This window comes from Cucurbita pepo, chromosome LG19 (genome assembly GCF_002806865.2).
Source record: "Cucurbita pepo subsp. pepo cultivar mu-cu-16 chromosome LG19, ASM280686v2, whole genome shotgun sequence".
In the NCBI taxonomy this organism is placed as follows: Eukaryota; Viridiplantae; Streptophyta; class Magnoliopsida; order Cucurbitales; family Cucurbitaceae; genus Cucurbita; species Cucurbita pepo.
In genome coordinates this window covers 706,828-730,945 of record NC_036656.1, presented here as the reverse complement: position 1 = coordinate 730,945, position 24,118 = coordinate 706,828, and the positions used below count along the sequence as shown (strand labels likewise).

The window sequence follows — 24,118 nt, the reverse complement described above, 5'->3', positions numbered from 1 at the left end:
AGCTAACAACCTTGTTCGATGAATTATCGATCGTCGACGAGACTTTATTGTTTTCCTTTACTCATTTTTTGTGCTATATATGTGTAGTTTAATGCTTCTTTCAACTTGTTCCGGTAGTTAAAAATCTTGTGTGATTTTAATTGTTTGACATTGTTAATTCTCTTTATTGTTTAATTGTTTGTGAAAATTCATCTTGAAATATTTTAAATACACCTATAAATCACATGTTTTAATATCCTTTAAACACCTCGATGCGTCACACTTCTCTATAATTTTTCCTCTTAAGCATGTTTCTTAAATGCATTAGAATTCTATGTGTAAATGAATTTTTAGTAAGCTTATCAGCACTAGTTAAATGAACTAAGAATGCTTGAATCACCTATGCCCGAGATTCAGATCAAGCATTACTCCAAGCTTCGCAAGAGTAAAAACTATCCTCATAGACCAACCCGAATCATTGTAGCATGTTTTGTCTTCACTCACATGCATCCTAAGAAAATTCTTAGGAAGCCACCCAACATAGAATTGCATTCATGTACCCTTTCGAGTGTCACATGCTCACCAGCTTCCGCGTTTGTGCATATCCGAACCATATCTCACTGGGAGAGATACCTCTCTAATATCATTTGTGATGATCTATGCTCACGATGAGAATTTAGATTCGGCACATATGTGCTCTGACATTCCCCTGCATCCTCTGCGACATGGTCTACCTACTCCTCGTCTTTTTAAGAGTGAAAATTATCCCCATAGAATTTCACTGTTTATTTCTTATTTTGAAAAATAGATTCGGCACCTTGTTTATTTAAATAAATTAATTAATTTAAAGTGAGTGATACGTTGGAATCGATTAATAGTGGTGAAATTTCATTAAACACGAGTGATTTTTCATAGAGATGTTCAAAAGAGTTTGTGACTTGAAAAAACCAATCTACCCCAACTCAACGCTGCATTGGACGATCAACTTATTTAGATCGGGTTGAGTTTAAAGAAATGAATAATTCAAGAATTAAATTGATTTATGTGCTCTAAATTAATTTGTATTCAACCAAAATTAATTATTGATAAATGAATACATTTTTATTTCGTTGGTTCAATTCAATATACATATATTTCCTTTTATTCTATTTTATTTCATAATTATTTTTCAATTTTTTAGTCAAGTGACTTCTAAAAACAAGCTTTTAAATGTTCGAAACTTATATTTTTTCATAATCTTAATTTACCTTTTCAAATAAATAAATAAACGTCTTATAAATTAATTTTTTAATCTTATTCAAAACAAAAATTTAAATAGATGACCGAATTACACGAATGAACCGAACCCATATATTTTTTTTTTATGAGTTTGATTGAATTCATTATTTAATAAGACTGTTTGAGATGAAAAAATTTACAACTCTAACAATTAAATTGGGTATAAAAATTTCAACCCGACTCTAGTTTTTTGTTTCATCGTCTTCTTCTATATTCCTTACTCAGATATAATTACGTGTAAAATTTATTTTCAAAGTTTGTTAATATTTTGGGGAAAATAATTATATTAACTTATAAATTAAAATTCAGAAATATAAATAAAAATTTAAGAAAAAAATTGATTTTATGGGGTGAAATTTAGGGGTATATAAATTAATTAAAAATAATATAATTATGGAAAGAAGTATTAAAAAAAAAAAAAATAAAAAAACACATAAAATAAAAGAAAGCGGAAACCCTTCTCTTAAACCCTTTTTTTCCGCCCACTCGCAGCTGCTCGACGCCTCCGACTTCTTTTCCTTCGCGTCGTCTCCTCCTCTCCTTTTTGGCAGCTCAGTGTGGCCGCCTCCCTCTGTTTGAGCGCCGCCGCTTCTCTCTGTTTGAGTGCCGCCGCAGACTCTCTCCTTGGCTTTGTGCTGGTTTTGTACTCTCTTTCAGCTGGTATTCTTCCTATCTCCATTAATGTCTTTCTTCTCACTTATAAACACTGATTAGAACTTGTTTATTGAAAGAATGGAAGAGCTTTTTTTTATTTTTCTTTCTTGTTTTTTAAAGAAAAGAGCCGGATAGCAACGAAAGAAAGGAAACAAAAGAGAAAATAATCTGGCTGCAAATTGGAACCTTTTGAATGCATTGTTATTTGTTGCATATTTCTTTCAATTGAGGCTTTGATAATCTGTATATATGTTTGGTCTCTGTTGAAAGTTTCCTTGTATATGTGGCCATGAATTTTCCAAAATCTCCTTTTTTTTTTGTTTATTGATTAGAGAATCAGTCGAAGTAATCTATTTGTAGCTTATAGTTAGGATGTAGAAAACGTGTATTTTTTTCATAATTGAATTTTTTCTTCTTCAGATTAACCAATACATTCGCCAATGATACTTTGAATTTATTGGAAATAAGAGCCCTTTCAACTATTACCGAATTTGCATTGTGAAGATGGCGCCGCCTTCAAAAAAACCAGTGGATGGCGCAAAGTTCAACAAGAAACCAGTGGATGGCGTAAAGTTCAACAAGCATTCCAAGATGTCATTCAAGTCGAAGAAAAAAACGAGTGATGTAGCTAAAACCGAAGCCTTGTCGTTGCAGATTGAAGATGATGTTCCTGACTTTCCTAGAGGTGCGCTTGGACTCTGCGATTTTCCAGAAGTTTCGTAATGGGATATGGCTGTTTATTATTATTCTTTTTTTCGGGTTCTAATGGAAACATGATCAGTTGGAAAGTTAATTTTCGTTAATGCTTCAAGATTCTCTTCAGATGAAAGGGGATTGATGTTCCAGATAAGAATAGCATGGTAGTTTTGGTTTGGTTTGGTTATCTTCAACAATGATTCTAATTTGAAGGAAGTCGCTGAAAATAAAATATATGACTTCATAATCATATCGGGGCACTTAAATTTAACAGTTATTGTGTTAGCTACTTTCTAATGTCTCACTCTCACTGAGTTATTTCAAATTTCAGGCGGAAGAGGTTCTTCAGGCCAACAAAATCGTGATAAAGAACGTCCTCAAGGAGATAAGGAGTTTCAGAATGATTATCCGAAGATGACAACAAAAAGAGGAAAGATGAGAAGAAAGCATTCCTCAAATGAGGATGATTTGGACTCTCTGTTGAACAGTGGTGTAGTGGGAAACCTTCCTAAATATGCCAATAAGATAACTTTGAAGGTATGTCCTGTAACAGTTTAGTTTGCTATATCAATGGAGGGGGGAAGCCTTTATAGATAATAGACTATTATTAGATATAATTGTGAGCTGACTATTTTTTTTTTCTATTATTTATATTATTCTTATTTATTTTTTCTGGATAAATTAACTGATTATTTTTATCAACTCTTGCTCACTTGCATTTTCTGGTTGATACTATTTCCTTTTGTTCGAAGAGGATAGTGTCTTATTAACCTCAATAGTATTTTGCAAATCTTTCATTCTATTGCTAGTCTTGGAATTAATTGGTGAGAATATTAATTTTGATCTCGATAAGCTTTATAGGTGGCTCATCTGGTGGTGTAGAGATGTTCTTATGACTCGAGGAATTTTTTTGGACATAATTCTAGATGAAAATTTCTTTTTGGAATTTGTGTCAAAAAAACTTTCGAAATGCCTTTCATCATGGAAGGATGTGCGGAGATGTTGAAAAGCATATAGATGAGGCTCCAGTTTATCCACCTTTTCAGCTGCCTCTGTCTTCCTCTGTTATGTCAATTTTTGTTTGGCTTCTTTTTTGGACCATTCTTTTTTATGCCTTTTTTGTATTCGTTCATTTTCTCCCTGGAAGCCCATTTTTCAATGAAAAGTTTTATTTAAAATGCTGCTGTTTTTTGTTTCATCTTGGAGATTTGTTCACGGTTCATTTTGTTTCTCTTTCTTTTATTTGTGCTGTTTGGATACGTTTTTTGGAGTATCTTTGGCTTTTGTAGGTGTGTTTCCCATGTAATTTCATTCTTCCCCAGTGAAATTTTTAGGTTTCCATTAAAAAAAAGAAGTTGGTCAAACTCATTTCCTATGATATTCTTCTGTTGTTATTGTGAAAACTTTCATTAATTAAGTTACTCCTGCTAAATTTCTTTTGAATATGGCGTCTCCTATCTTTTCCTGACTATTGGCGCATGTTAAATGTTCATTCTCGATTATTTATTTTCAGAATATAAGTCCAAGAATGAAATTTTGGGGAGTTGTTGCTGAAGTAAATAAGAAGGATCTTGTAATTAATCTACCTGGGGGCTTACGTGGATTAGTGTCTGCTGCTGATGCTTTTGATCCAATTTTGGAAAAAGAAATGGAGGTAGGATTTACACATTTCCCGAGGAGTTACATTGCAATCAAACTGTTACTGTTGGTGTTGGACTGAATCCTCAGCCATTCATATTTTTTTCTTACTAGGATCCAGAGCATAGTTTACTTCCTGTCATGTTCCATGTTGGGCAACTGGTTCCATGTGTTGTGCTGCAAGTAGATGATGACAAGAAAGAATCAGGGAAGAGAAAGATCTGGCTTTCATTACGTTTATCTATATTGTACAAAGACTTCTCATTGGACCTTCTTCAAGAAGGAATGGTAAATGAATTTCAATTCATTAGTTATGGTCCTTTTTCTTGCTTTGTTTCAATCAATGTCTTTAGTATTATTCATATTCTTGGTTTTTCTTATCTAAAAAAAGTACTAATTTTTTTTTAGCAGTATCGGTTCATGCAATGTGTTATGTATTTTTAACCCCTTTAGAAAATTATGGACGTTGTGATATAGACTTCAAAAATCAATTATTGTCTAAACTTCAACATGTTCCTTGTTGAGTAAGATCTCAACGTTCTTGTTCCCTTTCTAATCTTGGTTTCTTTTTTTATTATTAACTTTTTTAATAAGAAACCTGAGATGTACTCATCTTGGTTTCTGTCCTGTGAATCCATTGATAATATCAAATTATGCAATTGTCTAATAAGTATCTATATATGACTACTCTTTCAGGTTCTGACATCATATGTGAAAAGCATTGAAGATCATGGCTACATTCTTCATTTTGGTTTGACTTCCTTCACCGGGTTTTTGCCAAAAACCAAACTCTCTGGTAAGAAGTCCTTGTGTTGTTAAGATGATGACACAATAGTGATCTCTTCATGATGATAGTAATACTAATATCCCATTCTTGTATGGAAAATATTTCTTAATTATGTTCACATTGTATATATGGGTGCTAACATATCTCTAGCACATGTTTTCATGATTTTGAATGTTTACAATGTAGTTAGTTCCTACTAGTCTCCATCGTCTAGGTTCTCTTTGTTTTGTTGATGCTTTTCCTCTATTTCTTCATTCTTCCCACCTGTTTTGTAATTTCGTCTCCTAAACGAAATGTAGGTCCACTTTTTCTCATAAAAAAAGATAATACCTCATAAATAGTCCCTATGGTATGTTAAATACTCGTAAATAATTCATAGTTTCAAAGTTTTTATCCAACCATGGTAATGAATTCTAACTTTCTCCAAACTAAAGGTTTAATTTTATTTAACATATTTTATGTTTTAATTTTCAATATTACATTAGTATATGTGTTCTTAATTATAACCAGCACAATGCCTTTTACAATTTGTGATTGTGTTTGCTTCTTGAACAAATCTTGGGTTTTTGCAGATCAACCTGGGAATGAATTGCATGTTGGTCAAATTCTTCAGTGTGTTGTTAGAAGCATTGACAAAACTCGTAAAGTAGTTTATTTGAGTTCTGATCAAGATACTGTGTCCAGCAGTGTGGTAATATCCATGTGTATATGCCTTCTTCATTTTTTCTTTTCTGTCTGCAAGTTCCCTTCATCATTGTAATTGTTATAATTCATAAATATTACAGGCGAAGGATCTAAAAGGTATTTCAATTGACCTTCTCATCCCTGGCATGATGGTTAGCGCACGTGTACAATCGACCCTTGAAAATGGGTTATTGCTATCCTTTCTGACTTATTTTAATGGAACTGTGAGTTATTATCTATTTACCTTATTGCTTGTTGCAACATATCAATACATTTATGATCTTAATACAACCATTATTCTTCTTGCCACTCGAGTACAGCTTAGTGGTTAAGGCACCTATGTCTTCCCAATGTTCAATACCTCACCCCTATTTTGAACTTAAAAAAAAAAAAATACTATTCTTCTTCATTTATTCAAATGTCCACCATTTATTTATTGCTTTTTTTTATATGCATTTTTTTTTTCAGGTCGATATGTTTCATTTGCAAAACAGTTTTCATTCTTCAAATTGGAAAGCTCATTACAACCAGAACATGAAGGTGCCACGTGAAATTATTTGCTAAATATTTAATTTGTTGTTACATTTTATTTCACAAATCTTTACTATGATGCCAAATTCGTGTCCTATCATGGATTTTCTCTAATTTGTTGCTATAGATTCAGTACTTATGTTAAAAGTAACCACAGCGTATCTACCATTTTTTCAAAAATCAATTTCTATTTAACGAATTTTGTTTTACATTAATATTCTTATATAGGTCAATGCTCGGATATTATTTATTGATCCTTCAACTAGAGCTGTGGGATTGACCCTGATTCCTCATCTCGTTCAGAACAAGGCTGCACCTCCAGTAAGTTACCTGTTTTAATGTCTGAAGAATCAACAAGTGAATTAGTTAGAGCTAGAAGTTGACTGATATTAAATTATTGGTTACGTTCAAATGCCTCCTCTTATTGGGTGTTTATTCTTAAGGAGCTTATATGTTTCTTCATTAACTTTCCTTCAGCTCTCAGTTGATTGCCTCCCTTTATTTTTTTATCTTTCCATATTTGAATTTTTTTTGACGGTATATTAGTAATTTGTTTGAGTGGGAAGGAGAAAGGTTAACATTCTACGCCGCTTATTTTTAACAAACTGCCACGACAACTTCTCTAGTCAATTACTAATATACCCTTAAAACCCTAACGATGTTCCTATTAGTTTTTCTTTTTTGGTTGAGGCTCCTTTTGTTTTGTGCGGGTCTTTTTCAGGTCCATTTGTATATTTTTTTCACTTTCCTCAATAGAAGTTTGTTTTTTATGAACCTGGAATAAGGCGAGCTGATTCTGTGTGACAGTACACAACTGCACTTTTATTAGCTAACCTTCTAGCTAAGAGCTTGTATGTGAATAAGTGAATATAGTTTTCACTTAAGCAAGCATTAGAGAATAATAAAAACATCATTTACATTATCCCAAGACAGTTTTTGCTTCTTCCATCCTAGAAATTTCTGATTTATGCTTCAAGAACGATTGATTTATCACTCATGACACTCTCAACCTCCAGTAAAATCTCCTTCTCCTCGATTGGATGCTCAAACAGATCCTTATTATTAGATTTGATGGGCTCCCAATCTAAAGCCTTGAGGGAATTGCTTCAACTCTGGATAAAACCTCAAGATTTCAGATTCCACTTTAGATTTTGTACTACTGTTGCCTTTATATACTCTAGATATAATAGTTTCTTATAAATTTTTTGTCCATGTTTGCTCGGTTTTGAGTGGAATCCCTGTTTACTATTTGCCTCTTTAGAGCTCCTTGTTATGTGCTTTGGAGTTGTGAGAAGCATATGAGAGTTTTTTCATGGAAGGAAGTTAGTGTGGGGAGAGGTGCACATCTAGTAAGTTGGAGGTGGGTGGGGAAGGCGGTGAACCTTGGGGTGTTAGAATTAGGGAATTTAAAGCTAGTAATAAAGACCTTTTGGCTAAACGGCTTCGGCAGTTTCCTCTTGAGTCTATTACCCTTTGGTTTAGGATTATAGTGAGCAGATACGGTCCTCGACCTACTGTTTGGATGACAGGTAGGGTCAAAGGCACTTATAGAAATTTGTGGTAAGAGATATCGAATGAGCTCTTTTCTTTTTCTCACTTGGTCCATTGTTCTGTGGGTGGTGGGAAGGAAACGTAGTTTGGGAAGCCAAGTGGGTGGGGAATAGAATCCTTTGCATTACGTTTCTCCACTTGCCTACATGGGAAATCACTTTGTGGCTCATATCTTTATTTTTCTGGGAGCTCTCATTCTTTACTGATTGGTTTCCACTACTCGTGGTTTGGTAGGGAAACGAAAGATGTCATGGCTTGTTTATCATTCATTGGAGAGTTTGAGATTAGATCGGGATGAAGGGATATTCGCTTTTGGGGCCTAGAGCCCCAACTGTACTGGGGGATTTCTTGTAGTTTTCCCTTTTGTTGTTTGTTCAACCCTTCTCCCTTTAGTGGGTTGGTCTTCTCATCTACGTGGAAGGATAAAATTATAAAGAAGGTTAAATCTTTTGCTTGGCGGACTATCCACTTAAGATCGTATACCACAGATTGATTTTTTAGGAAGTTGTCCTCTTTGATAGGGTTGTTTTGTTGCATTCTTTGTGGAATAAGAAGGCTTGGACCACATCTTCTGGGGTTGTGATTTCACTTGGTCTGTTTGGAGTTACTATTAGGACGTGTTTAACTTTTAGGTTGCATGACATCTAGTTTAGGGAGATGCTTGAGGAGTTCCTTCTCCTTTTCTCATTTCGTGAGAAGGAAAAGATTTTGTGGTAAGCTGGGGTTTGTGTTGTTGTGGGTAAAAAGGAACAATTAGACTTTAATAGGAGTGGAGAGAGACCCTTGTGATGTCTAGCCCCTCGTTGGGTTCTACATTTCTCTTTGGGTGCCTTTTTTTAATTATCGTTTGTCGTTACATGAGAAGGAAAGTATTTTTATGGTAAGTTGGGGTTTGTGTGATGTTGTGGGTAAAAAGGTACAATTAGACTTTTATAGGAGTGGAGAGGGGTCGTTGTGATGTCCCTCATTAAGTTCTATATTTCTTTTTGGGCACCGGTAACGATTTTCTTGGTAATTATTGTTTGGTCTCATTTTACTTGATTAGAGTCCCGTTTTGGCTGGACTTCCTTTTGTAGGTTTTTTGTTTGTTGTTTGGATTCCCGTATTCTTTCATCTCTTTTGTCAATGATAGTTTGGATCCTTCATTAATTTTTTTCCTTGCCTCTCTCTCACCATAGGGGTTTTTTCATCTTCTATTCTTGTAAAGAATTTCACAGTCCATTCTCTGTCAATTTGCCCCCATTTCTCGATGTTATACTCTAGTAACTTTTTGTAAGTATTCTTCTTTTGATATTCAAGTCTAGTGGAAAAATTCTTCGAACTTCTCTTCAATTAGTGACATATTTCGGTCCTCCATTGTAACCCTCTTTTCATTCACTTTTCCACCCAACAATTTTTTTTTTCTTTTTGCTCCCAAAAGAAAATCCCAAAACTTTCAACAGACTGGCATCTAAGTGTTCTAATTAATCTTAATAGTTATCTACATTAGTATGTCTTGTACTAAAGAATTTTCTAATGTGTACATTTGGTTCCTCCTTTTTAGCTTACGGCCCCTCATTTCTAAGGCCTTTTAGGTTGTTCTCCTTCTTTTGTTCAGAACTGTTGTATATCAGAAACTCTGAAAATAGTATCTTTGATTTAGTTTTCACCGAGTGGTCCAGATTGCAGAAACATGGAGGCAGACACTGGAGATTATTGAGTTAGTTGACAAGTTCATATTGCCATTACTTTTGTTAATGGCAGTGGTTCTCAGAATTAAATTGATTCTGATTTTGTTCCTTTACATGTGATTGTTCAGTGAATTAAGTTTATTTTATTTTATTTATTAATCAGAAATAAATTGTATTGATGTATGAAATTTCCAAAAAGAAGGGAAAATAAGTAACATGATTCAAACAAATAGCATCATTCTGTCTTGTAAATTTCTCTACTCTCCTTGTGCACTTCTCTGTGTATACTCCCAGATCAGGTCGTTCGTAACCATGCAAAACAGACCATATTCTCCGGAGGCAGTCTTTTTGGCCAAATACATTTACAGTTTGTTACTACTGAAATTTGTGAATTTATTCTCTCTTATTTTCAATGTAGCATGTGAGAATTGGTGATATATATGATTCTGCAAAAGTCGTTAGGGTCGATAGGGGATCGGGCCTGCTTCTTGAAGTAACCTCTTCTCCGGAGTCAACACCAACATTTGTTAGTGTAAGTTTCTTTAGTTTCTATTGGCGTGTAATACTATTAATGACTTCTTTAGTTAATTAGTTCATATTTTCTGTAGGTATCTGATATGGCTGAAGATGCTGTGAAAAAGACTGGAAAGAAGTTTAAAGAGGGGAGTCATGTTCGTGTTCGTATTCTTGGCTTCAGACATTTGGAAGGACTTGCCATTGGGACTTTGAAGGTGTCGTCCCTGATTAACTTTATGAAAATCAAACATCATTAATATGATATTAATAAAGCACTAGGTTGTAACCTTACATTGGAAATTGGTGCAAGAGAATGAGGAGGTGAAACATGGTCTAGGGAATAAAATCAGTTAAGCTGTAGCTGCTTTTAAAATCAGTTAAACATGGTCTAGGTGAAACATGGAAAGAAGTCTAAGGTCCGACTCTGAAACACATATTAGTCAATACAAACTTGGTCAGTTCAAATATAAGTAAACTACTTGACCATATTCCAAATAATGTCTTTTTTTTCTTGTTTTAAAGAAAATTCATTGGAGCACTTATTCAAGTTATGATTCTTAAGACATTTTATCTTGAATAAGTGCTCCAAAGAATTTTGATTTCAAAAGATGAAAGGAAAAACAAGGGCATATAAAAAACAAGCCCAACAAAAAACATCCTATAAAAGCTACAGAAAGGGACTTCAATCCAACAAAAACAAACCAAGATCATTTAATCCTAGAAGCTTTATATCCATCAACTTGAACTTCAACAAGATTCCTTGCTGATATATTTTTATGATCAAAGGATATTATAGTTGGTATAACTTTTTTCAAGGTTTTGCCTTATCTTTTAAAAATTATTCAAGGTTTTGCTTTATACCTTTGTGTTATTTGAGTAGTTAGTTATGGCATTTGTTTTTTTGTTTTATGAGTAATTAATTTTTATTCGAGGTTTTGCTTTATACCTTTTCTTCGTTTAGATTACAGTTGGTTACATTCATAAATTGATGCTCCCATTTGATATGCGCTTATTTAATAATATAATATGCTATGATTTTTTTGACAGGCCAGTGCCTTTGAAGGTCCAGTGTTTTCCTACTCAGATGTGAAGCCTGGGACGTTGATACGCGCTAAAGTTATAGTTGTTGATAATTTTGGGGCTATCGTGCAATTTCCTGGTGGTCTAAAGGCTCTGTGTCCTCTCAGTCATATGTCTGAATTTGAAATTGCCAAACCTAGAAAAAAATTCAAGGTCATTATTTTTAACTGTTCCATTCAATAAATAATATACTCTAGCCTTTTGTTTCGATGCAATTAGTTCATTTTTTCGGTTTCGTATGAAATATTTCTTGAAACTTCTAACTGTTGGCATCACAATATGTAGGTTGGAGCTGAATTAATTTTCCGTGTGCTCGGTTGCAAGTCAAAGAGAATAACTGTTACACACAAGAAGGCACTTGTATGTTCCTTTTAGCCCTAATATTATATTTATTTTACCTGTGTTTATATGTAGCTGGTCAATTAACTTCTATTGATTTACTCAATTGCAGAGTAGTTTACTGTATTAGTTTTTTTTAGATTAGTTTAGGGTATTAATTAGAAAAAACTTTTTTTTGTCAGTCAACAATATGTTCAATGACATTTGATTCTTGTCTTTTATATTGAAGAAGGATTTTTTTTTTTAATTTTTTTTTTCTTGTGGAGCTCGCACCTGTAGGCTTCGTCAATGTACATGTTTAAAGGGACTTCTCGCCTCTCACTCTTTTTTTTTCCTCACGGTTTTGATCATCGTGAAGTTCAAATTATACTTTTGTTCTCAGTTTATCTTTTCCATCCAATAAATATGTGAAAAAGAAAACTAGGTAAACTTCTTCATTTTGACAGTTTTAGTTTTATCAATTCAAGAGAAATTATGAGATTCCATTTTGTAAACATGCACATCCTGCAATTATCCTTCATACTTTTTTATCACAAAATCTTAGACCTTGTATTCTATTTCTTATGGTACTCTGCAGTCTGCGCTATCACATTAAGCTTTAACTATTATGTTCAACTCATTTTAGTTCAAACTACTTTGAAGATAGGTTCTTACCCTATCTATTTGGTTATTCTGATATATGCATACCATTTTACAGGTAAAGTCAAAGTTGGAGGTTCTTAGTTCATATGCTGATGCTACTGCAGGATTAGTGACTCATGGCTGGATAACGAAGATTGAAAAACATGGTTGCTTTGTCAAGTTTTACAATGGTGTTCAAGGTTTCGCTCCTAGGCAAGTTGGCTACTGAATCCAAATAGCTTTTGAACTCGATACCATTCTGTGATTGACCTAACTATAATTTGCTTGTTCTTGAGATACGCTTATTGCAGTAACAAATACCATATTCCATCGTTTACTATGCATGAGGCATTACATATCTTACAAATATATTTGATGCTGCTTCTCTGTTCCCAATTTTCATTTGCTAACTTACAATATAAAAATTAAGTTACTCCCTTATCCTTTATTTATTTTGTCTCAACTGACTCATGGGAACCCTAGCTATTTAAATTATGTTGTTTTCTTTTTACTGTAGCAGCTGAAATTATAATGCATCTGCTTGGATTAATAATGAGGAATGGAAATTGCTGATTCTTTTAGCCTTCTGTACATTCTCGTGTAGCAAATTCATGTGTACAGTTGTTTTTCCGCTTCTATGTATTGTTCTCTCATTATTGTACATCTAAATTTTTTCATTCTTATTCAGATTTGAACTCGGAATAGAACCTGGTTCTGATCCAAGTTCAACATATCATATCGGGCAAGTCATCAAATGCAGAATCACAAGCTCTACTCCTTCCTCCAAACGTATTAGCCTTAGTTTTGTAATGAAACCTGCAAGGTTTGATTCAGTTTACCTCTTATTAGCCTTAGTTTTGTAATGATATGGAACTATTGGATACAGAGCTTAATGAATATGCCTCTGAAAATTTGGAATAACTGAAGTAGGTAAATAAACAAATAAGTGCAAGTGGTCATGTGCTGTTGACGTCCTCTAATTGGAATGCTGGTTTATATAAAGTTTCTTGTTTCTTACCAAAAAATAAAAGTAGGTTAGCATAATATCCGTTGAGATGAAAAGAAAAAACCAGACTTCTTGTGAATGGGAAATTGGAAAAATAAAAATAGATTGACACCAGTTGTTAGCCATCCTACAAATACAAAATTTACTATTGCTATGATTTCTTCAATAGAATAAATATATGCAGATTTTTTTCTTACATGCAATAAAAATTCTATCCCTTGTCATTATCATTGGATAACTCAATTACAGGGTTTCTGAAGATGCAAAGGTTGAGTTGGGCTGTATTGTTTCGGGTGTGGTGGATGAAATAACTGAGACCCATGTAACATTGTATATTAATAGATCCAGTTACTCAAGGGGAAGGATATCCGTTGAGCATTTGTCAGATCATCAGGGTATATAATTATCTTTAACATGCATGAATGTGTATTTTTTTTTTTTTTTTGGATGTTATGTTTTGTTTAATTTCCTAACCAGTGATGCTTCCTTGCAGGGCATGCTGCTTTGATGAAGTCTGTGTTGAAGCCTGGATATCAATTTGATCAACTCCTTGTACTAGGTAATTTTATTGTATCACGCTCTTTTGCAATTTCAAGTGTAAAGTTTCCTCTCACTTATATGCTATAAAATTAGGAAAATTGTAATGGGTGGCGAAACTGGTTTTCATATTTGTAAATTTGTTACAAGAAAAATAATATGCGAGTATAACATTTTATTTCCTCGTAATCAATGGCTTAAGATTTAATTTTTAGATATTAAACCTAACTCGAAGTTTTAAATATTTGAAATGTGTCAAAATATGTACTCATATTTCAAAGAGAAGAACTATTATGCCCCAGTGATCCTTTCTGCTGTTTTAGGAATTGATGTACTCATATTTCAAATGTGTCAAAAACGTGTCCATGTTTGTGCTTCTTAAACACTTCTGAGAGTATTCTTTCAGTAAAGTACTTATATTTCAAACAAAAGAACTAAGTGCATCTGTTTCTGATATTTTGAAATGCTTTCTTTAGTTGGTTCTGATTTGTTTTATTTTATGAGAAGGCGGATGTTACTTACTCCGGTATATGAGTATATTAATATTTCTTAACTTTTTAAAATTTTATCCGCACTGTATCATTTTTTGTTTTCCTTTCAATACAATTACACTTAACTTTTCTTTCAATGATTGCTTTTTATGTTTAAATTGAATCATGATTTGGAACTTATGCTTTGGTAATTCTTCTCCCACTATTTTCAGATATTGAGAACGAAAGTTTAGTTCTCTCTGCAAAACAATCTCTGATCAATTTGGCTCATCAGCTTCCAACTGACCCAAGTCAAGTAAATCAATATTCTGTTATCCATGTAAGTAGTTAATACATGCAAGCATGGAGCAACCATCAGCTTAGTTTCAATGTGATTGCTCTTTCTCTGAACTTCAACTGATTCTATCAGTCTGTTTTCTCAACCAGGGATTCATTTGTAACATAATAGAAACAGGTTGTTTTGTTCGTTTTCTAGGACGTGTAACTGGCTTTTCTCCACGAAATAAGGTAAAAATCTGGATACAGATTCTTTTTCTAGTATTATTCAAATTGTATTAATTCCAAAATTTAACCCACACATTCTTATGTTTCAGGCTTCAGAAGATCAAAGACTGAACCTGCATGAAGCATTTTACATTGGGCAATCTGTTCGGAGTAATGTAGTTGATGTCAGTGACCTAGTTTTAGATTGAGTATGCACACTCGTTGAATAGAAAGATATTTGGTTATAATGCGAAATGTATTTCCTTTTTGATATTTCAGGTCAGTGGTGAAACAGGTAGAATTACACTTTCTTTGAAGCAGTCGGCTTGCTTTTCAACAGATGCTTCCTTTATACAGGAATACTTTTCAACAGAAGAGAAGGTACGTGTGTGTGGAGGTGGGGGGCTAGGTGTTACAACTGTGTTTCATGTTCTTGGCAAACTATTATTATCAATTGCGATAGGAGGAAGTTGTTATTAATCATGGAAAAGTTGAACGCTCCAAAATATTGAAATGTTGATGCTCAGACATTCCTAGAAAAGTGATTGAAATTTAAATGGGTTAAATGGGTTAGTAATAAGTCAAAACTATCTACAAAGGTGTCGTGCTTGTTATGCACGTTTGTTTTTGCCGATATTTCTTGATATTCTTGACGGTTCTTCAATGTTTCCAGTGTATTCTTAAAAAAGATTATTTTCCTTCAGATTGATGTAGAACGATTCAATTTATAGAAATGATGGTGGAAATTACTCTGTGGCTATGATTTCTTATTTTGTAGTGGGTGTAAAGAACTTCCAGATTCTTTTTGAGCTTAATACTTGACTGGTCTTTCTTTTGGCTTAGTTGTCCTTTTAGATGCTCAACCTGCAACATTGTTCTTAAGTTTTTGCTTTCTTTTAACTTGTCTTATAGTGAACAAGTTACATGGTTTGAAGTTGTTTCTTTGAGGCATGTTTAGTTTTCGCTTAGTCTGGCCAAGGTGTTGATCCTCCATGATTGAGGAGTTACTTCTTCATTTACCTTACGTAAGAAGGGATATATATATATATTTTGTGGTGGGTAGATGTGTGTGCAGTTTCATGGGGTCTTTGAGTGAGAACTAGTAGCATCTTTAGAAGGTTTGAGAGGACTTCTTTTGATGTTTTGTCCCTTGTTAGGTTCCAAGTATTTTAATGGACTTTGGTGGTTAAGTCATTTTGTACTCTCCTTTTAGGTATACCCTTATGCTATCTCCTTTTGTTTGAGCTTTATTTTTGTACTCTCATGTTCTGTTATTTACTTTCAATGAAAGCTCAATTATATTTCAAGGCCTTCAAACCACATCTTCTCTATTTGTGTACTGTACTACCAATATCAGGTAGATTGCCTATAGTTTTGAATGATTTTAATTCACTTGGTTTTATGTAGATTGCAAAGCTTCAATCATCGGATGAATCAAACTGGGCAGAAGAATTTGGAATTGGTAGTGTGGTTGAGGGAAAAGTTCAGGAGGTCAAGGATATTGGANTTATGAGAAGGCGGATGTTACTTACTCCGGTATATGAGTATATTAATATTTCTTANTTTAATTCACTTGGTTTTATGTAGATTGCAAAGCTTCAATCATCGGATGAATCAAACTGGGCAGAAGAATTTGGAATTGGTAGTGTGGTTGAGGGAAAAGTTCAGGAGGTCAAGGATATTGGAGTTATTGTCAGCTTTGAGAAGTATCATGATGTTTTTGGTTTTATTGCACTCCATGGATGTATGTTCTATTGCATCATTTTTATTATCTGGCTGATTTTCATAGACAACTGCTAGAAATTATTTTTATGTACTTGTATAATCTGTGCAGTGAGTGGGCTAAAAGTGGAAGCTGGTTCCACTATTCAGGCTGGAGTTCTTGATGTTTCCAAAACTGATCGGCTTGTTGATTTATCCTTGAAACCTGAATTAGTTGATAAATGCAAGGGAAAAAGTTCTAGCAGGTCAACTACTAGGAAGGTGAAGCACAATATTCAGTTCCATTCAAACATATATTTTTTGCCCTTCTATATTGCTTCTGTCAAGAGATCTGAAGCCTGACATGGCTTGTTTGATTTTGATCTTTATTTATTTGCTGTTCTTGAGCCGTTCCAATTTATATATATATTTTTTCTGTTATATATACATAAGCACATTCTCTGGTAACAGAAACGAAAGGCAGAAGCATGGAAGGAGTTGGAGATTAATCAGACAGTGCACACTGTGGTGGAAGCTGTGAAAGAGAACTATCTGGCAAGTTTTTGATGTTATTGTTTAATTTTATTTTCCTCTTAATTTATTTTATGGACGGAATGATGTTTTTATGTTGTTTTACTCGTCTTCTGATTTCTAATTTACCTCATTACAGGTTCTTTCACTGCCCGAGTGTGGCTACACTATTGGTTATGCATCAACATATGACTACAATACCCAAAGGCTTCCTCAGAAGCAATTTGCAATCGGACAAAGGTGAAAATAGTATTTTTTTTTCTTATCTTAGGAGTCATGTTCTCCTTTTCTTAGTACTTGGGTTTTACCTTTGTCTAGTTATTGGGGTTTTTATTGCTGGGTTAGTTAAAATATTCATTATTTGCTTAACAAAGTCCATACTAGGTAACCTGGTATTTTGACTTCCTCTTTTTGACTGTCTTTAGCCTTGCACTTGTATCTATATAATCTTACAAGCGGTTTTCGCATGAAATTAATGCAGGGTTGCTGCCTCTGTTGTGGCTCTCCCATGTCCTTCAACATTTGGAAGGCTGCTACTGCTTCTAAAGTCAATTAGTGAGCCCATTGTTACACCTGGTTCAAAACGATCAAAAAAGAACACATCATGTGAAGTGGGATCTCTGGTTCATGCTGAGGTAGGGGTTTCACGCCAATCTTTATGTTTGGTTGAGCCTTTGGGACAAAATTCTCAGTATTCCTATGAGTAAAGCATGCGTATCACAGTTTTTGTTTTAGATTTGTTTCAACGATGGAAATTTTATATAATAGAATTCTTATTTGATGCAATGGCTTCCAGATCACTGATATCCAGCCCCTTGAAATGAGATTAAAATTTGGAGTCGGATTACGTGGGCGAGTTCATATAACAGAGGTAAGTTTGCTAATTTATTATCCAACCATATTAAGATATTTCTGACTTTGTATGCACAATCTCATGTTATTTGGTTATTGTTTTGTACAATCTTGACCTGTGATGTGCACAGGTTAGTAACGAGCGTGATGAAACTACAGAAACTCCTTTCAGTAACTTTAGGATTGGGCAAACCATAGTTGCAAGGATTGTTGCAGAAGCTAATCATTCAGCGAACAAAAAGAAGGGCTACCTGTGGGAGTTGTCCGTAAAACCTGAAGTTCTTAAAGGTAAATCAAATAAATCTCTTAATATTTCTTTAATAAAACAATTTTGGGAAAGATTTATTCTTAACTCTATTTCGAGGGCAGGGAGTCTAGTTCATCACTTGAAACCTAAATTTTGGATATTGATGCCTTTCTTGTGGTTGGATGATGTTTTTTTTTTTTGGTTACTAGATCTTCTGGTTGTGTTGGATACTTGTTTAGCAAGATTTGGACATTTTATTGCTGTGTTTGAGTGCTTTATTTATTTATTTTATTGGTGAGAAACAAAGTTCATTAATGAAAGGGGGAATGCCCAATAACTAGATTATAAAAGGGCCTTCTAGTTTGTCATGAGGTTGTTTAAACGTTGATTTGTGAACCAGGAGGACTATATACATTTGAAGATATTTAGAATCTTTGTCTAGGAATCATATGTGCTCTACATAAACAAATTGTTATGTGATTCTTTCTTTGTTGCATAATAGGCACCAGTTTAGAAATAGAGTCAGTAGAACATTATTTTTTTCTTTTTTGTTGGGAAGGTCTGTATTAAATGTTGACATGGGGGCGTCTTGGCATCAAGTCATTAGTTTGTTTAATTTGATATTGGTTTTCCTTGAAGTCACTCTGAACCGATTGATAAGTGTCTATTTTGTGACCTAAACATTCACACGGGCAACTATGTTCATTCCCTGTTTGATCACTCTGTTGTGCTTCTTGAACAAAGTAAAATTTTTTATCTTATGAACTTTCCTTGTCGAACCAATTGGAGGTGCTTTTTTGTAGCGTCTCTTGGCGTGGGGCCAAGCTAAGTTTAAGATGATTGTTTTATAGTGTAGCATATTTAATTAAAGTCTATGAGTATTTCTGGAAAAAGCATTAATTAGTTATCTGTAATTGATGTTTATAAATACTATAGGAGCATTGATTTTCTTCTTAAATATTTTCTTTCAGGTTCCATAATAATTTTGTTTATTTGTTTGTTGTCTCAAAATGTATATTTATTATCAGCACTTACCTTATCATACTTGAGTATAATTTACAATGAAGTTTCTAATTTGTGTAATATAAAACCAGATTTTGGCGCTATGGATGGTCAGATTACAAATGATGATTTGGGTTTTTCGATTGGACAACAAGTCACTGCTTATGTAAGCAATGTAAGTGGTGAATGGGCCTGGTTAGCTGTTAATCGGCAAACAAGTGCCCAACTATTTATTCTTGATAGTTCTTGTGAGCCTAGTGAGCTTCAAGAGTTTTCCAAGCGTTTCTACGTTGGAAGGGCTGTTTCTGGATACGTATCTAACATTAATGGAGAGAAAAAAATCTTACGGTTGGTTTTGCATCCTTTATCTACTACCTCAACTGGAATTAGTGATCAAGAAAATTTGAAGATTAGTAATTTGCAGTCCGACGTTCCTAGTAAGAAAGACTTGTGTCATTTCAATGAAGGGGACATTGTTGGGGGAAGAATATCAAAAATACTTCCTGGTGTTAGTGGACTGCTTGTGCAAATTGGTCCCAATTTGTTTGGCAGGGTTCATTATACAGAACTTACAGACAGTTTGGTGCCTGATCCGTTGTCTGGATATAATGAAGGACAATTTGTCAAGTGCAAGGTTATAGAAATTAACCACTCAGTTAAAGGTACAGTACACATTGATTTGTCTCTGCGGTCTTCGGCAGGCATCATTTGCCAGGACAATGGAGAACACAGCAACCATGAGTAAGTCCTTTTGGATTATCAATTTGGATATCCTTTATTGTTTTGGCAACATAATTATACTATTCCTATCTTTGAATTAGATACAGCATGAACTCATATCTCGATCAGATTTCTGATAAAGCATCTCTGTTCATTTGTATCTATTTATTTGATTTATTCAGTGCTTCACACATTCATTTATTTTATGGCACTTCGTTCCGGTATCCTTTTGTTTAACTCTTTTTAAGCATTTCTAGTGTCAACTATATCTTTTTGTTTTAACTTTTTTTCACCTTTGGCTTTGTTCTGTTGTGTCATTGTATTTAGTATTGTTCCTCACTGAGCACGTGGCATATTTTTGGATATTTTCTTGTATGAAATAATGAGGTAGTTTGAAATCAAAACTGGAAGCATGCCAAATGATTTCTAGAATTTACCTAGTTGCTTTAAAACTATATAAGATGTAGTTGTTTTTTTTTTCTCTCTGTCAAACTGTTATTATTATATTACTCAGCAATAGACGTTCTTTTTCCAGACAAACTGCTTCCAGACGAGTGGAGAAGATACAAGATCTTTGTCCTCATATGGAGGTTCAGGTATTAATTTTCTTAAATATGCTAAACCAATCAAGCTAGTGGCTAACTGCTACATCCACTATGAAAATTTATTTGAAAAATATGTTTGTCACTTCTTAAACATTACTATTAGTTGGAGTGCTGGACTGGAAGTTTGGCCATCTTGCCTACAAGTTTGTATTTGTCGGTTATTTTATAGAAAATGATTTCTCAAAAAATATGCAGTCTCCTGAATAATGTTTCCTTTTATTTCTACACATCACAAGGAAGGCAAGTTGTAAGTTACAGTGATTTTATCTTCCCTAAGCTCCACTGCTCTGCATTTATTTGATAGGGTTATGTGAAAAATGTATCTCCGAAAGGATGCTTCATTTTGCTCTCTCGAGGCTTGGAGGCAAAAATTCTCTTATCTAATCTATCCGATGGATATGTTAAGGATCCTGAAAAGGAGTTTCCCGTCGGGAAAATTGTTCGTGGAAGGTAAAACAAGTTTAAGCTATTGTTACTCGTTCTTCATGTGGTTCTAGTCTTTGAGAGAAAAATAACAAACCATAATGCAGAATATTATCCTTGGAGCCTTTATCCAAGCGAGTGGAAGTTACCCTGAAGTCTGTGACTGCAAATGGTGCATTGAAAGCAAACAGTCATGATTTAAAAAGTTTTTCTGCTGGAGATATTGTATCTGGAAGGATTAAGCGGGTGGAGTCATTTGGTCTGTTTATCATCATCGATAATACGGATGTGGTGAGGATCTACTTTACCTGCTTACTCATTTAAGGTTACTAAACATTGAATAGATGCTGAGGTGTACTTTGTAGTTTAAAATATGTATATTTCTCCTTTGAGCTTTTTTTTTTCCAAGACGAAAGATATTTCTATTTGCACAAATAGTTTGGTCACTATGTATCAATTTCAATGATCTCAACAGCTGAAAAGTCAATCTTGGCAGTTATTTATAGGTTAGGTACTGATAAATGTTTATTGAGGTTCGGCTTCTTGTGCTATTAGAATGTAAAAGTGTCAGTGTTAGTTATCAAATGAGGATCTTTGTGGTGAGGCGGTGTACTCCACCTGTGTTGGATTGTATCTTGAAGTTTGAACAAATTTGCACGTTTAATAATGAAAGGGTATATTATTCTCAAGATAAATGCGTATACTATGACCTAACTATTTTCCTTTTATAGGTTGGGTTGTGTCATGTGTCAGAAGTTTCGGACGACCCTATTGAAAACCTTGAATTTAGCTACCATGCTGGGGACACGGTGAGAGCAAAAGTATTAAAGGTATGTATTGACTACAATGGAACTACGACATTTATCTTCTTTTCTGAGTATACGTATATGTTTCGTATCTTAGTATTAACACTATCTTGTTAAGACGAGTTGTGTAATGGATTTTTGTTCATTGTATTTGTGTCCGTCTAAGTATGAGACCGTTTATACTTGGAAGCAACACACTTTTTCTATTATTTTTAACCTTTGATTTAATGTGTTGTGGGGTTTTCATAGTTTATTCTCTTCGAGGTCACATAATTGAGGTCTTTTGTTTTTTTGGTAAATGTTTTTCGTACTTCTGAAAACTGAATCTTTCATTCTTCATTGCTATATACATTAATTATTGTGTATTATAATTTGTAATATTTGTTATTTTTCTCAAGGTGGATGAAAAAAGACAACGAATTGCTCTGGGAATGAAGAGGTCATACATTGGAGAAGGCAATGAGCTTTGTACGAACCTGGAAGAAACTCATGAAGATGCTACTGATGATGACAATTTAACCAAGTTCGAGAATATGGATGATGAATTTGACAATATTGAACCTGAACGACCACTTAGGCTAGCAGAATCAAGGGCTTTTGTCCCTCCACTTGAGGTCACTCTTGATGATATAGACGCAACTGACATGGATAACTTACAGTCCGAAAATAAAGAGCTGATCAGTGGTACAGTCTCTAAGGAGAAAAATGATAGACGAGAGAAGAAAAAGGCCAAAGAAGAAAGGTTAGACATTTTTCATAGTTATTAGTTTTTTTGTTCTTCATTTGGGCTTGTTTCTTATATTTTGACGTTTTATAGGGAAAAGGAGGTGAGGGATGCAGAGGAAAGATTATTGCAGAACAATATGCCAACTACTCCTGATGAATTTGAAAAATTGGTTAGAAGCTCTCCTAATAGCAGTTTTGTTTGGATAAAGTATATGGCATTCATGCTCTCTTTGGCTGATGTAGAGAAAGCCCGCTCAATAGCTGAGAGGTACTACTGAACTCACTATATTCTTTTGTGTTTCTTTTTGTGGAGGATTATGGTTCTTGTGGTTGTTATTGTCATCCATTTGATATTATTAATGATTGTTGTTCTGTATTTTGAAGGGCTTTGAGGACAATCAATATTCGGGAAGAGAACGAGAAGCTCAATGTGTGGTTGGCTTACTTTAATCTTGAAAGTGAATATGGAAATCCTCCAGAGGTAATAGAAACTTTTTTATTTGACTGATATCCAAGTTTTCGTGTCGTTGTTGCCCCTGGAACTAAAGCTTCGGTATCTTATTTTATGTTTTCTACAGGATGCTGTTGCTAAAATTTTTCAACGAGCGTTGCAGTGTAATGATCCTAAGAAGGTTCATTTAGCTTTGCTGGGAATGTATGAGAGGACCGAGCAACATAAGTTGGCTGATGAGCTCCTCGACAAAATGATCAAGAGGTTCAAGCATTCCTGCAAGGTACTTGACTATTTTTTTACCATGAGTATCTTATGGGCAGCATTCAATGTCTGACAGGTTTAGCTGATATTGTACAAATTTCTGATCCACGAGAAGAATATAGAGGTCTTAGTGTTTTTTTCCGTGACTTTCAGGTTTGGTTGAAGCGGATGCAAAGTTTATTAAAGAATGGACAAGATGATGTTCAATCAGTCGTAAACCGTGCCCTACTAAGCCTTCCACGGCGTAAGCACATTAAGTTTATCTCACAAACAGCTATCCTTGAATTCAAGTGTGGTGTGGCAGATCGAGGTCGGTCGATGTTTGAAGGAATTCTTCGAGAGTATCCAAAGAGAACAGACTTGTGGAGCGTCTATCTTGATCAAGTAAATATCATATTTACTGAATAGAGTATATGATGCTTTTATACTCAAAACGAAAGGCCATTTTCTTACATCATTATGTACCAATTTTCCCAGGAAATTCGACTCGGTGATGCAGACATGATTCGTGCTCTGTTCGAGAGGGCAATTAGTTTATCTCTTGCTCCCAAGAAGATGAAGGTTAGTATATGCCTTCTTCCCCCTTTCTGGGAGTGTGTTCCATCTTGATTCCATAAAATTAACGGTAGTTATTTGTTAATGTTTAGGACTAAAATAAATCATCATTTGAAAGATAAAAACTAAGATGGATATTTTAAAAATGTTGGATTTAAACCATATTTCGTTCTGCCCGACCTTAACAATCTTCTGGGTTTGCAGTTCTTATTTAAAAAGTATTTGGAATACGAAAAGTCTGTTGGTGATGAAGAACGAATCGAATCGGTGAAGCAAAAGGCATTGGAATACGTCGAGAGTACACTGGCCTAATGAGTAACAGCTATCTGGAGTTGATACTGATCAAGTAAATCAGTTCTCTTCAAGCATGATGAATTCCACCAGCTGCACGGAAGGTAAATTGCAAAAGCATAGCATCCAAGAACTGTACGGGCTAACTAGCGTCGTTTTTTAACTACGAACTCGACCACCCCCACATTTTTGTTAGCTGTGAAGTGAAGGGGTTTGTATAAGTTAAATTTCCAGAGAGTTGTTAGTGTTAGTAATCAGAGCAAGTAAGACTGTATTCTCCCCATTCCAATTTTGTATCATATTCAGTTTCTTTTTGTATCAGATTGTCTCATATATTCTAAATTGGTATGATTTATAAGCCTGAAAGCCCTATAGCAATTTGTTTATTCAACTTTTTATGGAA

General features: G+C 34.2%; 1 protein-coding gene across 2 annotated transcripts; it reads left to right on the top strand.

Moving 5' to 3' along the window:
- The first annotated feature begins 1,719 nt into the window (after positions 1 to 1,719).
- LOC111781222 (rRNA biogenesis protein RRP5) lies at positions 1,720 to 24,113 on the top strand. Of its 2 annotated transcripts, XM_023661697.1 has the most exons (42): positions 1,720 to 1,917; positions 2,332 to 2,596; positions 2,939 to 3,144; positions 4,121 to 4,261; positions 4,360 to 4,533; positions 4,942 to 5,041; positions 5,605 to 5,723; positions 5,818 to 5,940; positions 6,185 to 6,256; positions 6,476 to 6,568; positions 9,887 to 10,000; positions 10,077 to 10,199; positions 11,032 to 11,217; positions 11,350 to 11,424; positions 12,101 to 12,237; positions 12,713 to 12,847; positions 13,280 to 13,425; positions 13,524 to 13,589; positions 14,271 to 14,377; positions 14,485 to 14,565; positions 14,652 to 14,726; positions 14,821 to 14,922; positions 15,949 to 16,032; positions 16,213 to 16,285; positions 16,376 to 16,524; positions 16,714 to 16,797; positions 16,913 to 17,013; positions 17,255 to 17,408; positions 17,570 to 17,644; positions 17,757 to 17,913; positions 18,967 to 19,615; positions 20,130 to 20,190; positions 20,504 to 20,649; positions 20,730 to 20,913; positions 21,354 to 21,452; positions 21,827 to 22,170; positions 22,246 to 22,422; positions 22,539 to 22,635; positions 22,733 to 22,888; positions 23,023 to 23,253; positions 23,347 to 23,430; positions 23,629 to 24,113. In XM_023661697.1, exons 2-42 carry the CDS (start codon positions 2,416 to 2,418, stop codon positions 23,734 to 23,736), a joined length of 5,769 nt encoding a protein of 1,922 aa, XP_023517465.1. In that variant the 5' UTR covers positions 1,720 to 1,917; positions 2,332 to 2,415; the 3' UTR covers positions 23,737 to 24,113. The 2 variants fall into 2 exon arrangements, with proteins under 2 accessions (XP_023517465.1, XP_023517466.1); XM_023661698.1 differs by lacking the exon at positions 15,949 to 16,032 and having other exon boundaries at positions 16,129 to 16,285.
- The last annotated feature ends 5 nt before the right edge of the window (positions 24,114 to 24,118 follow it).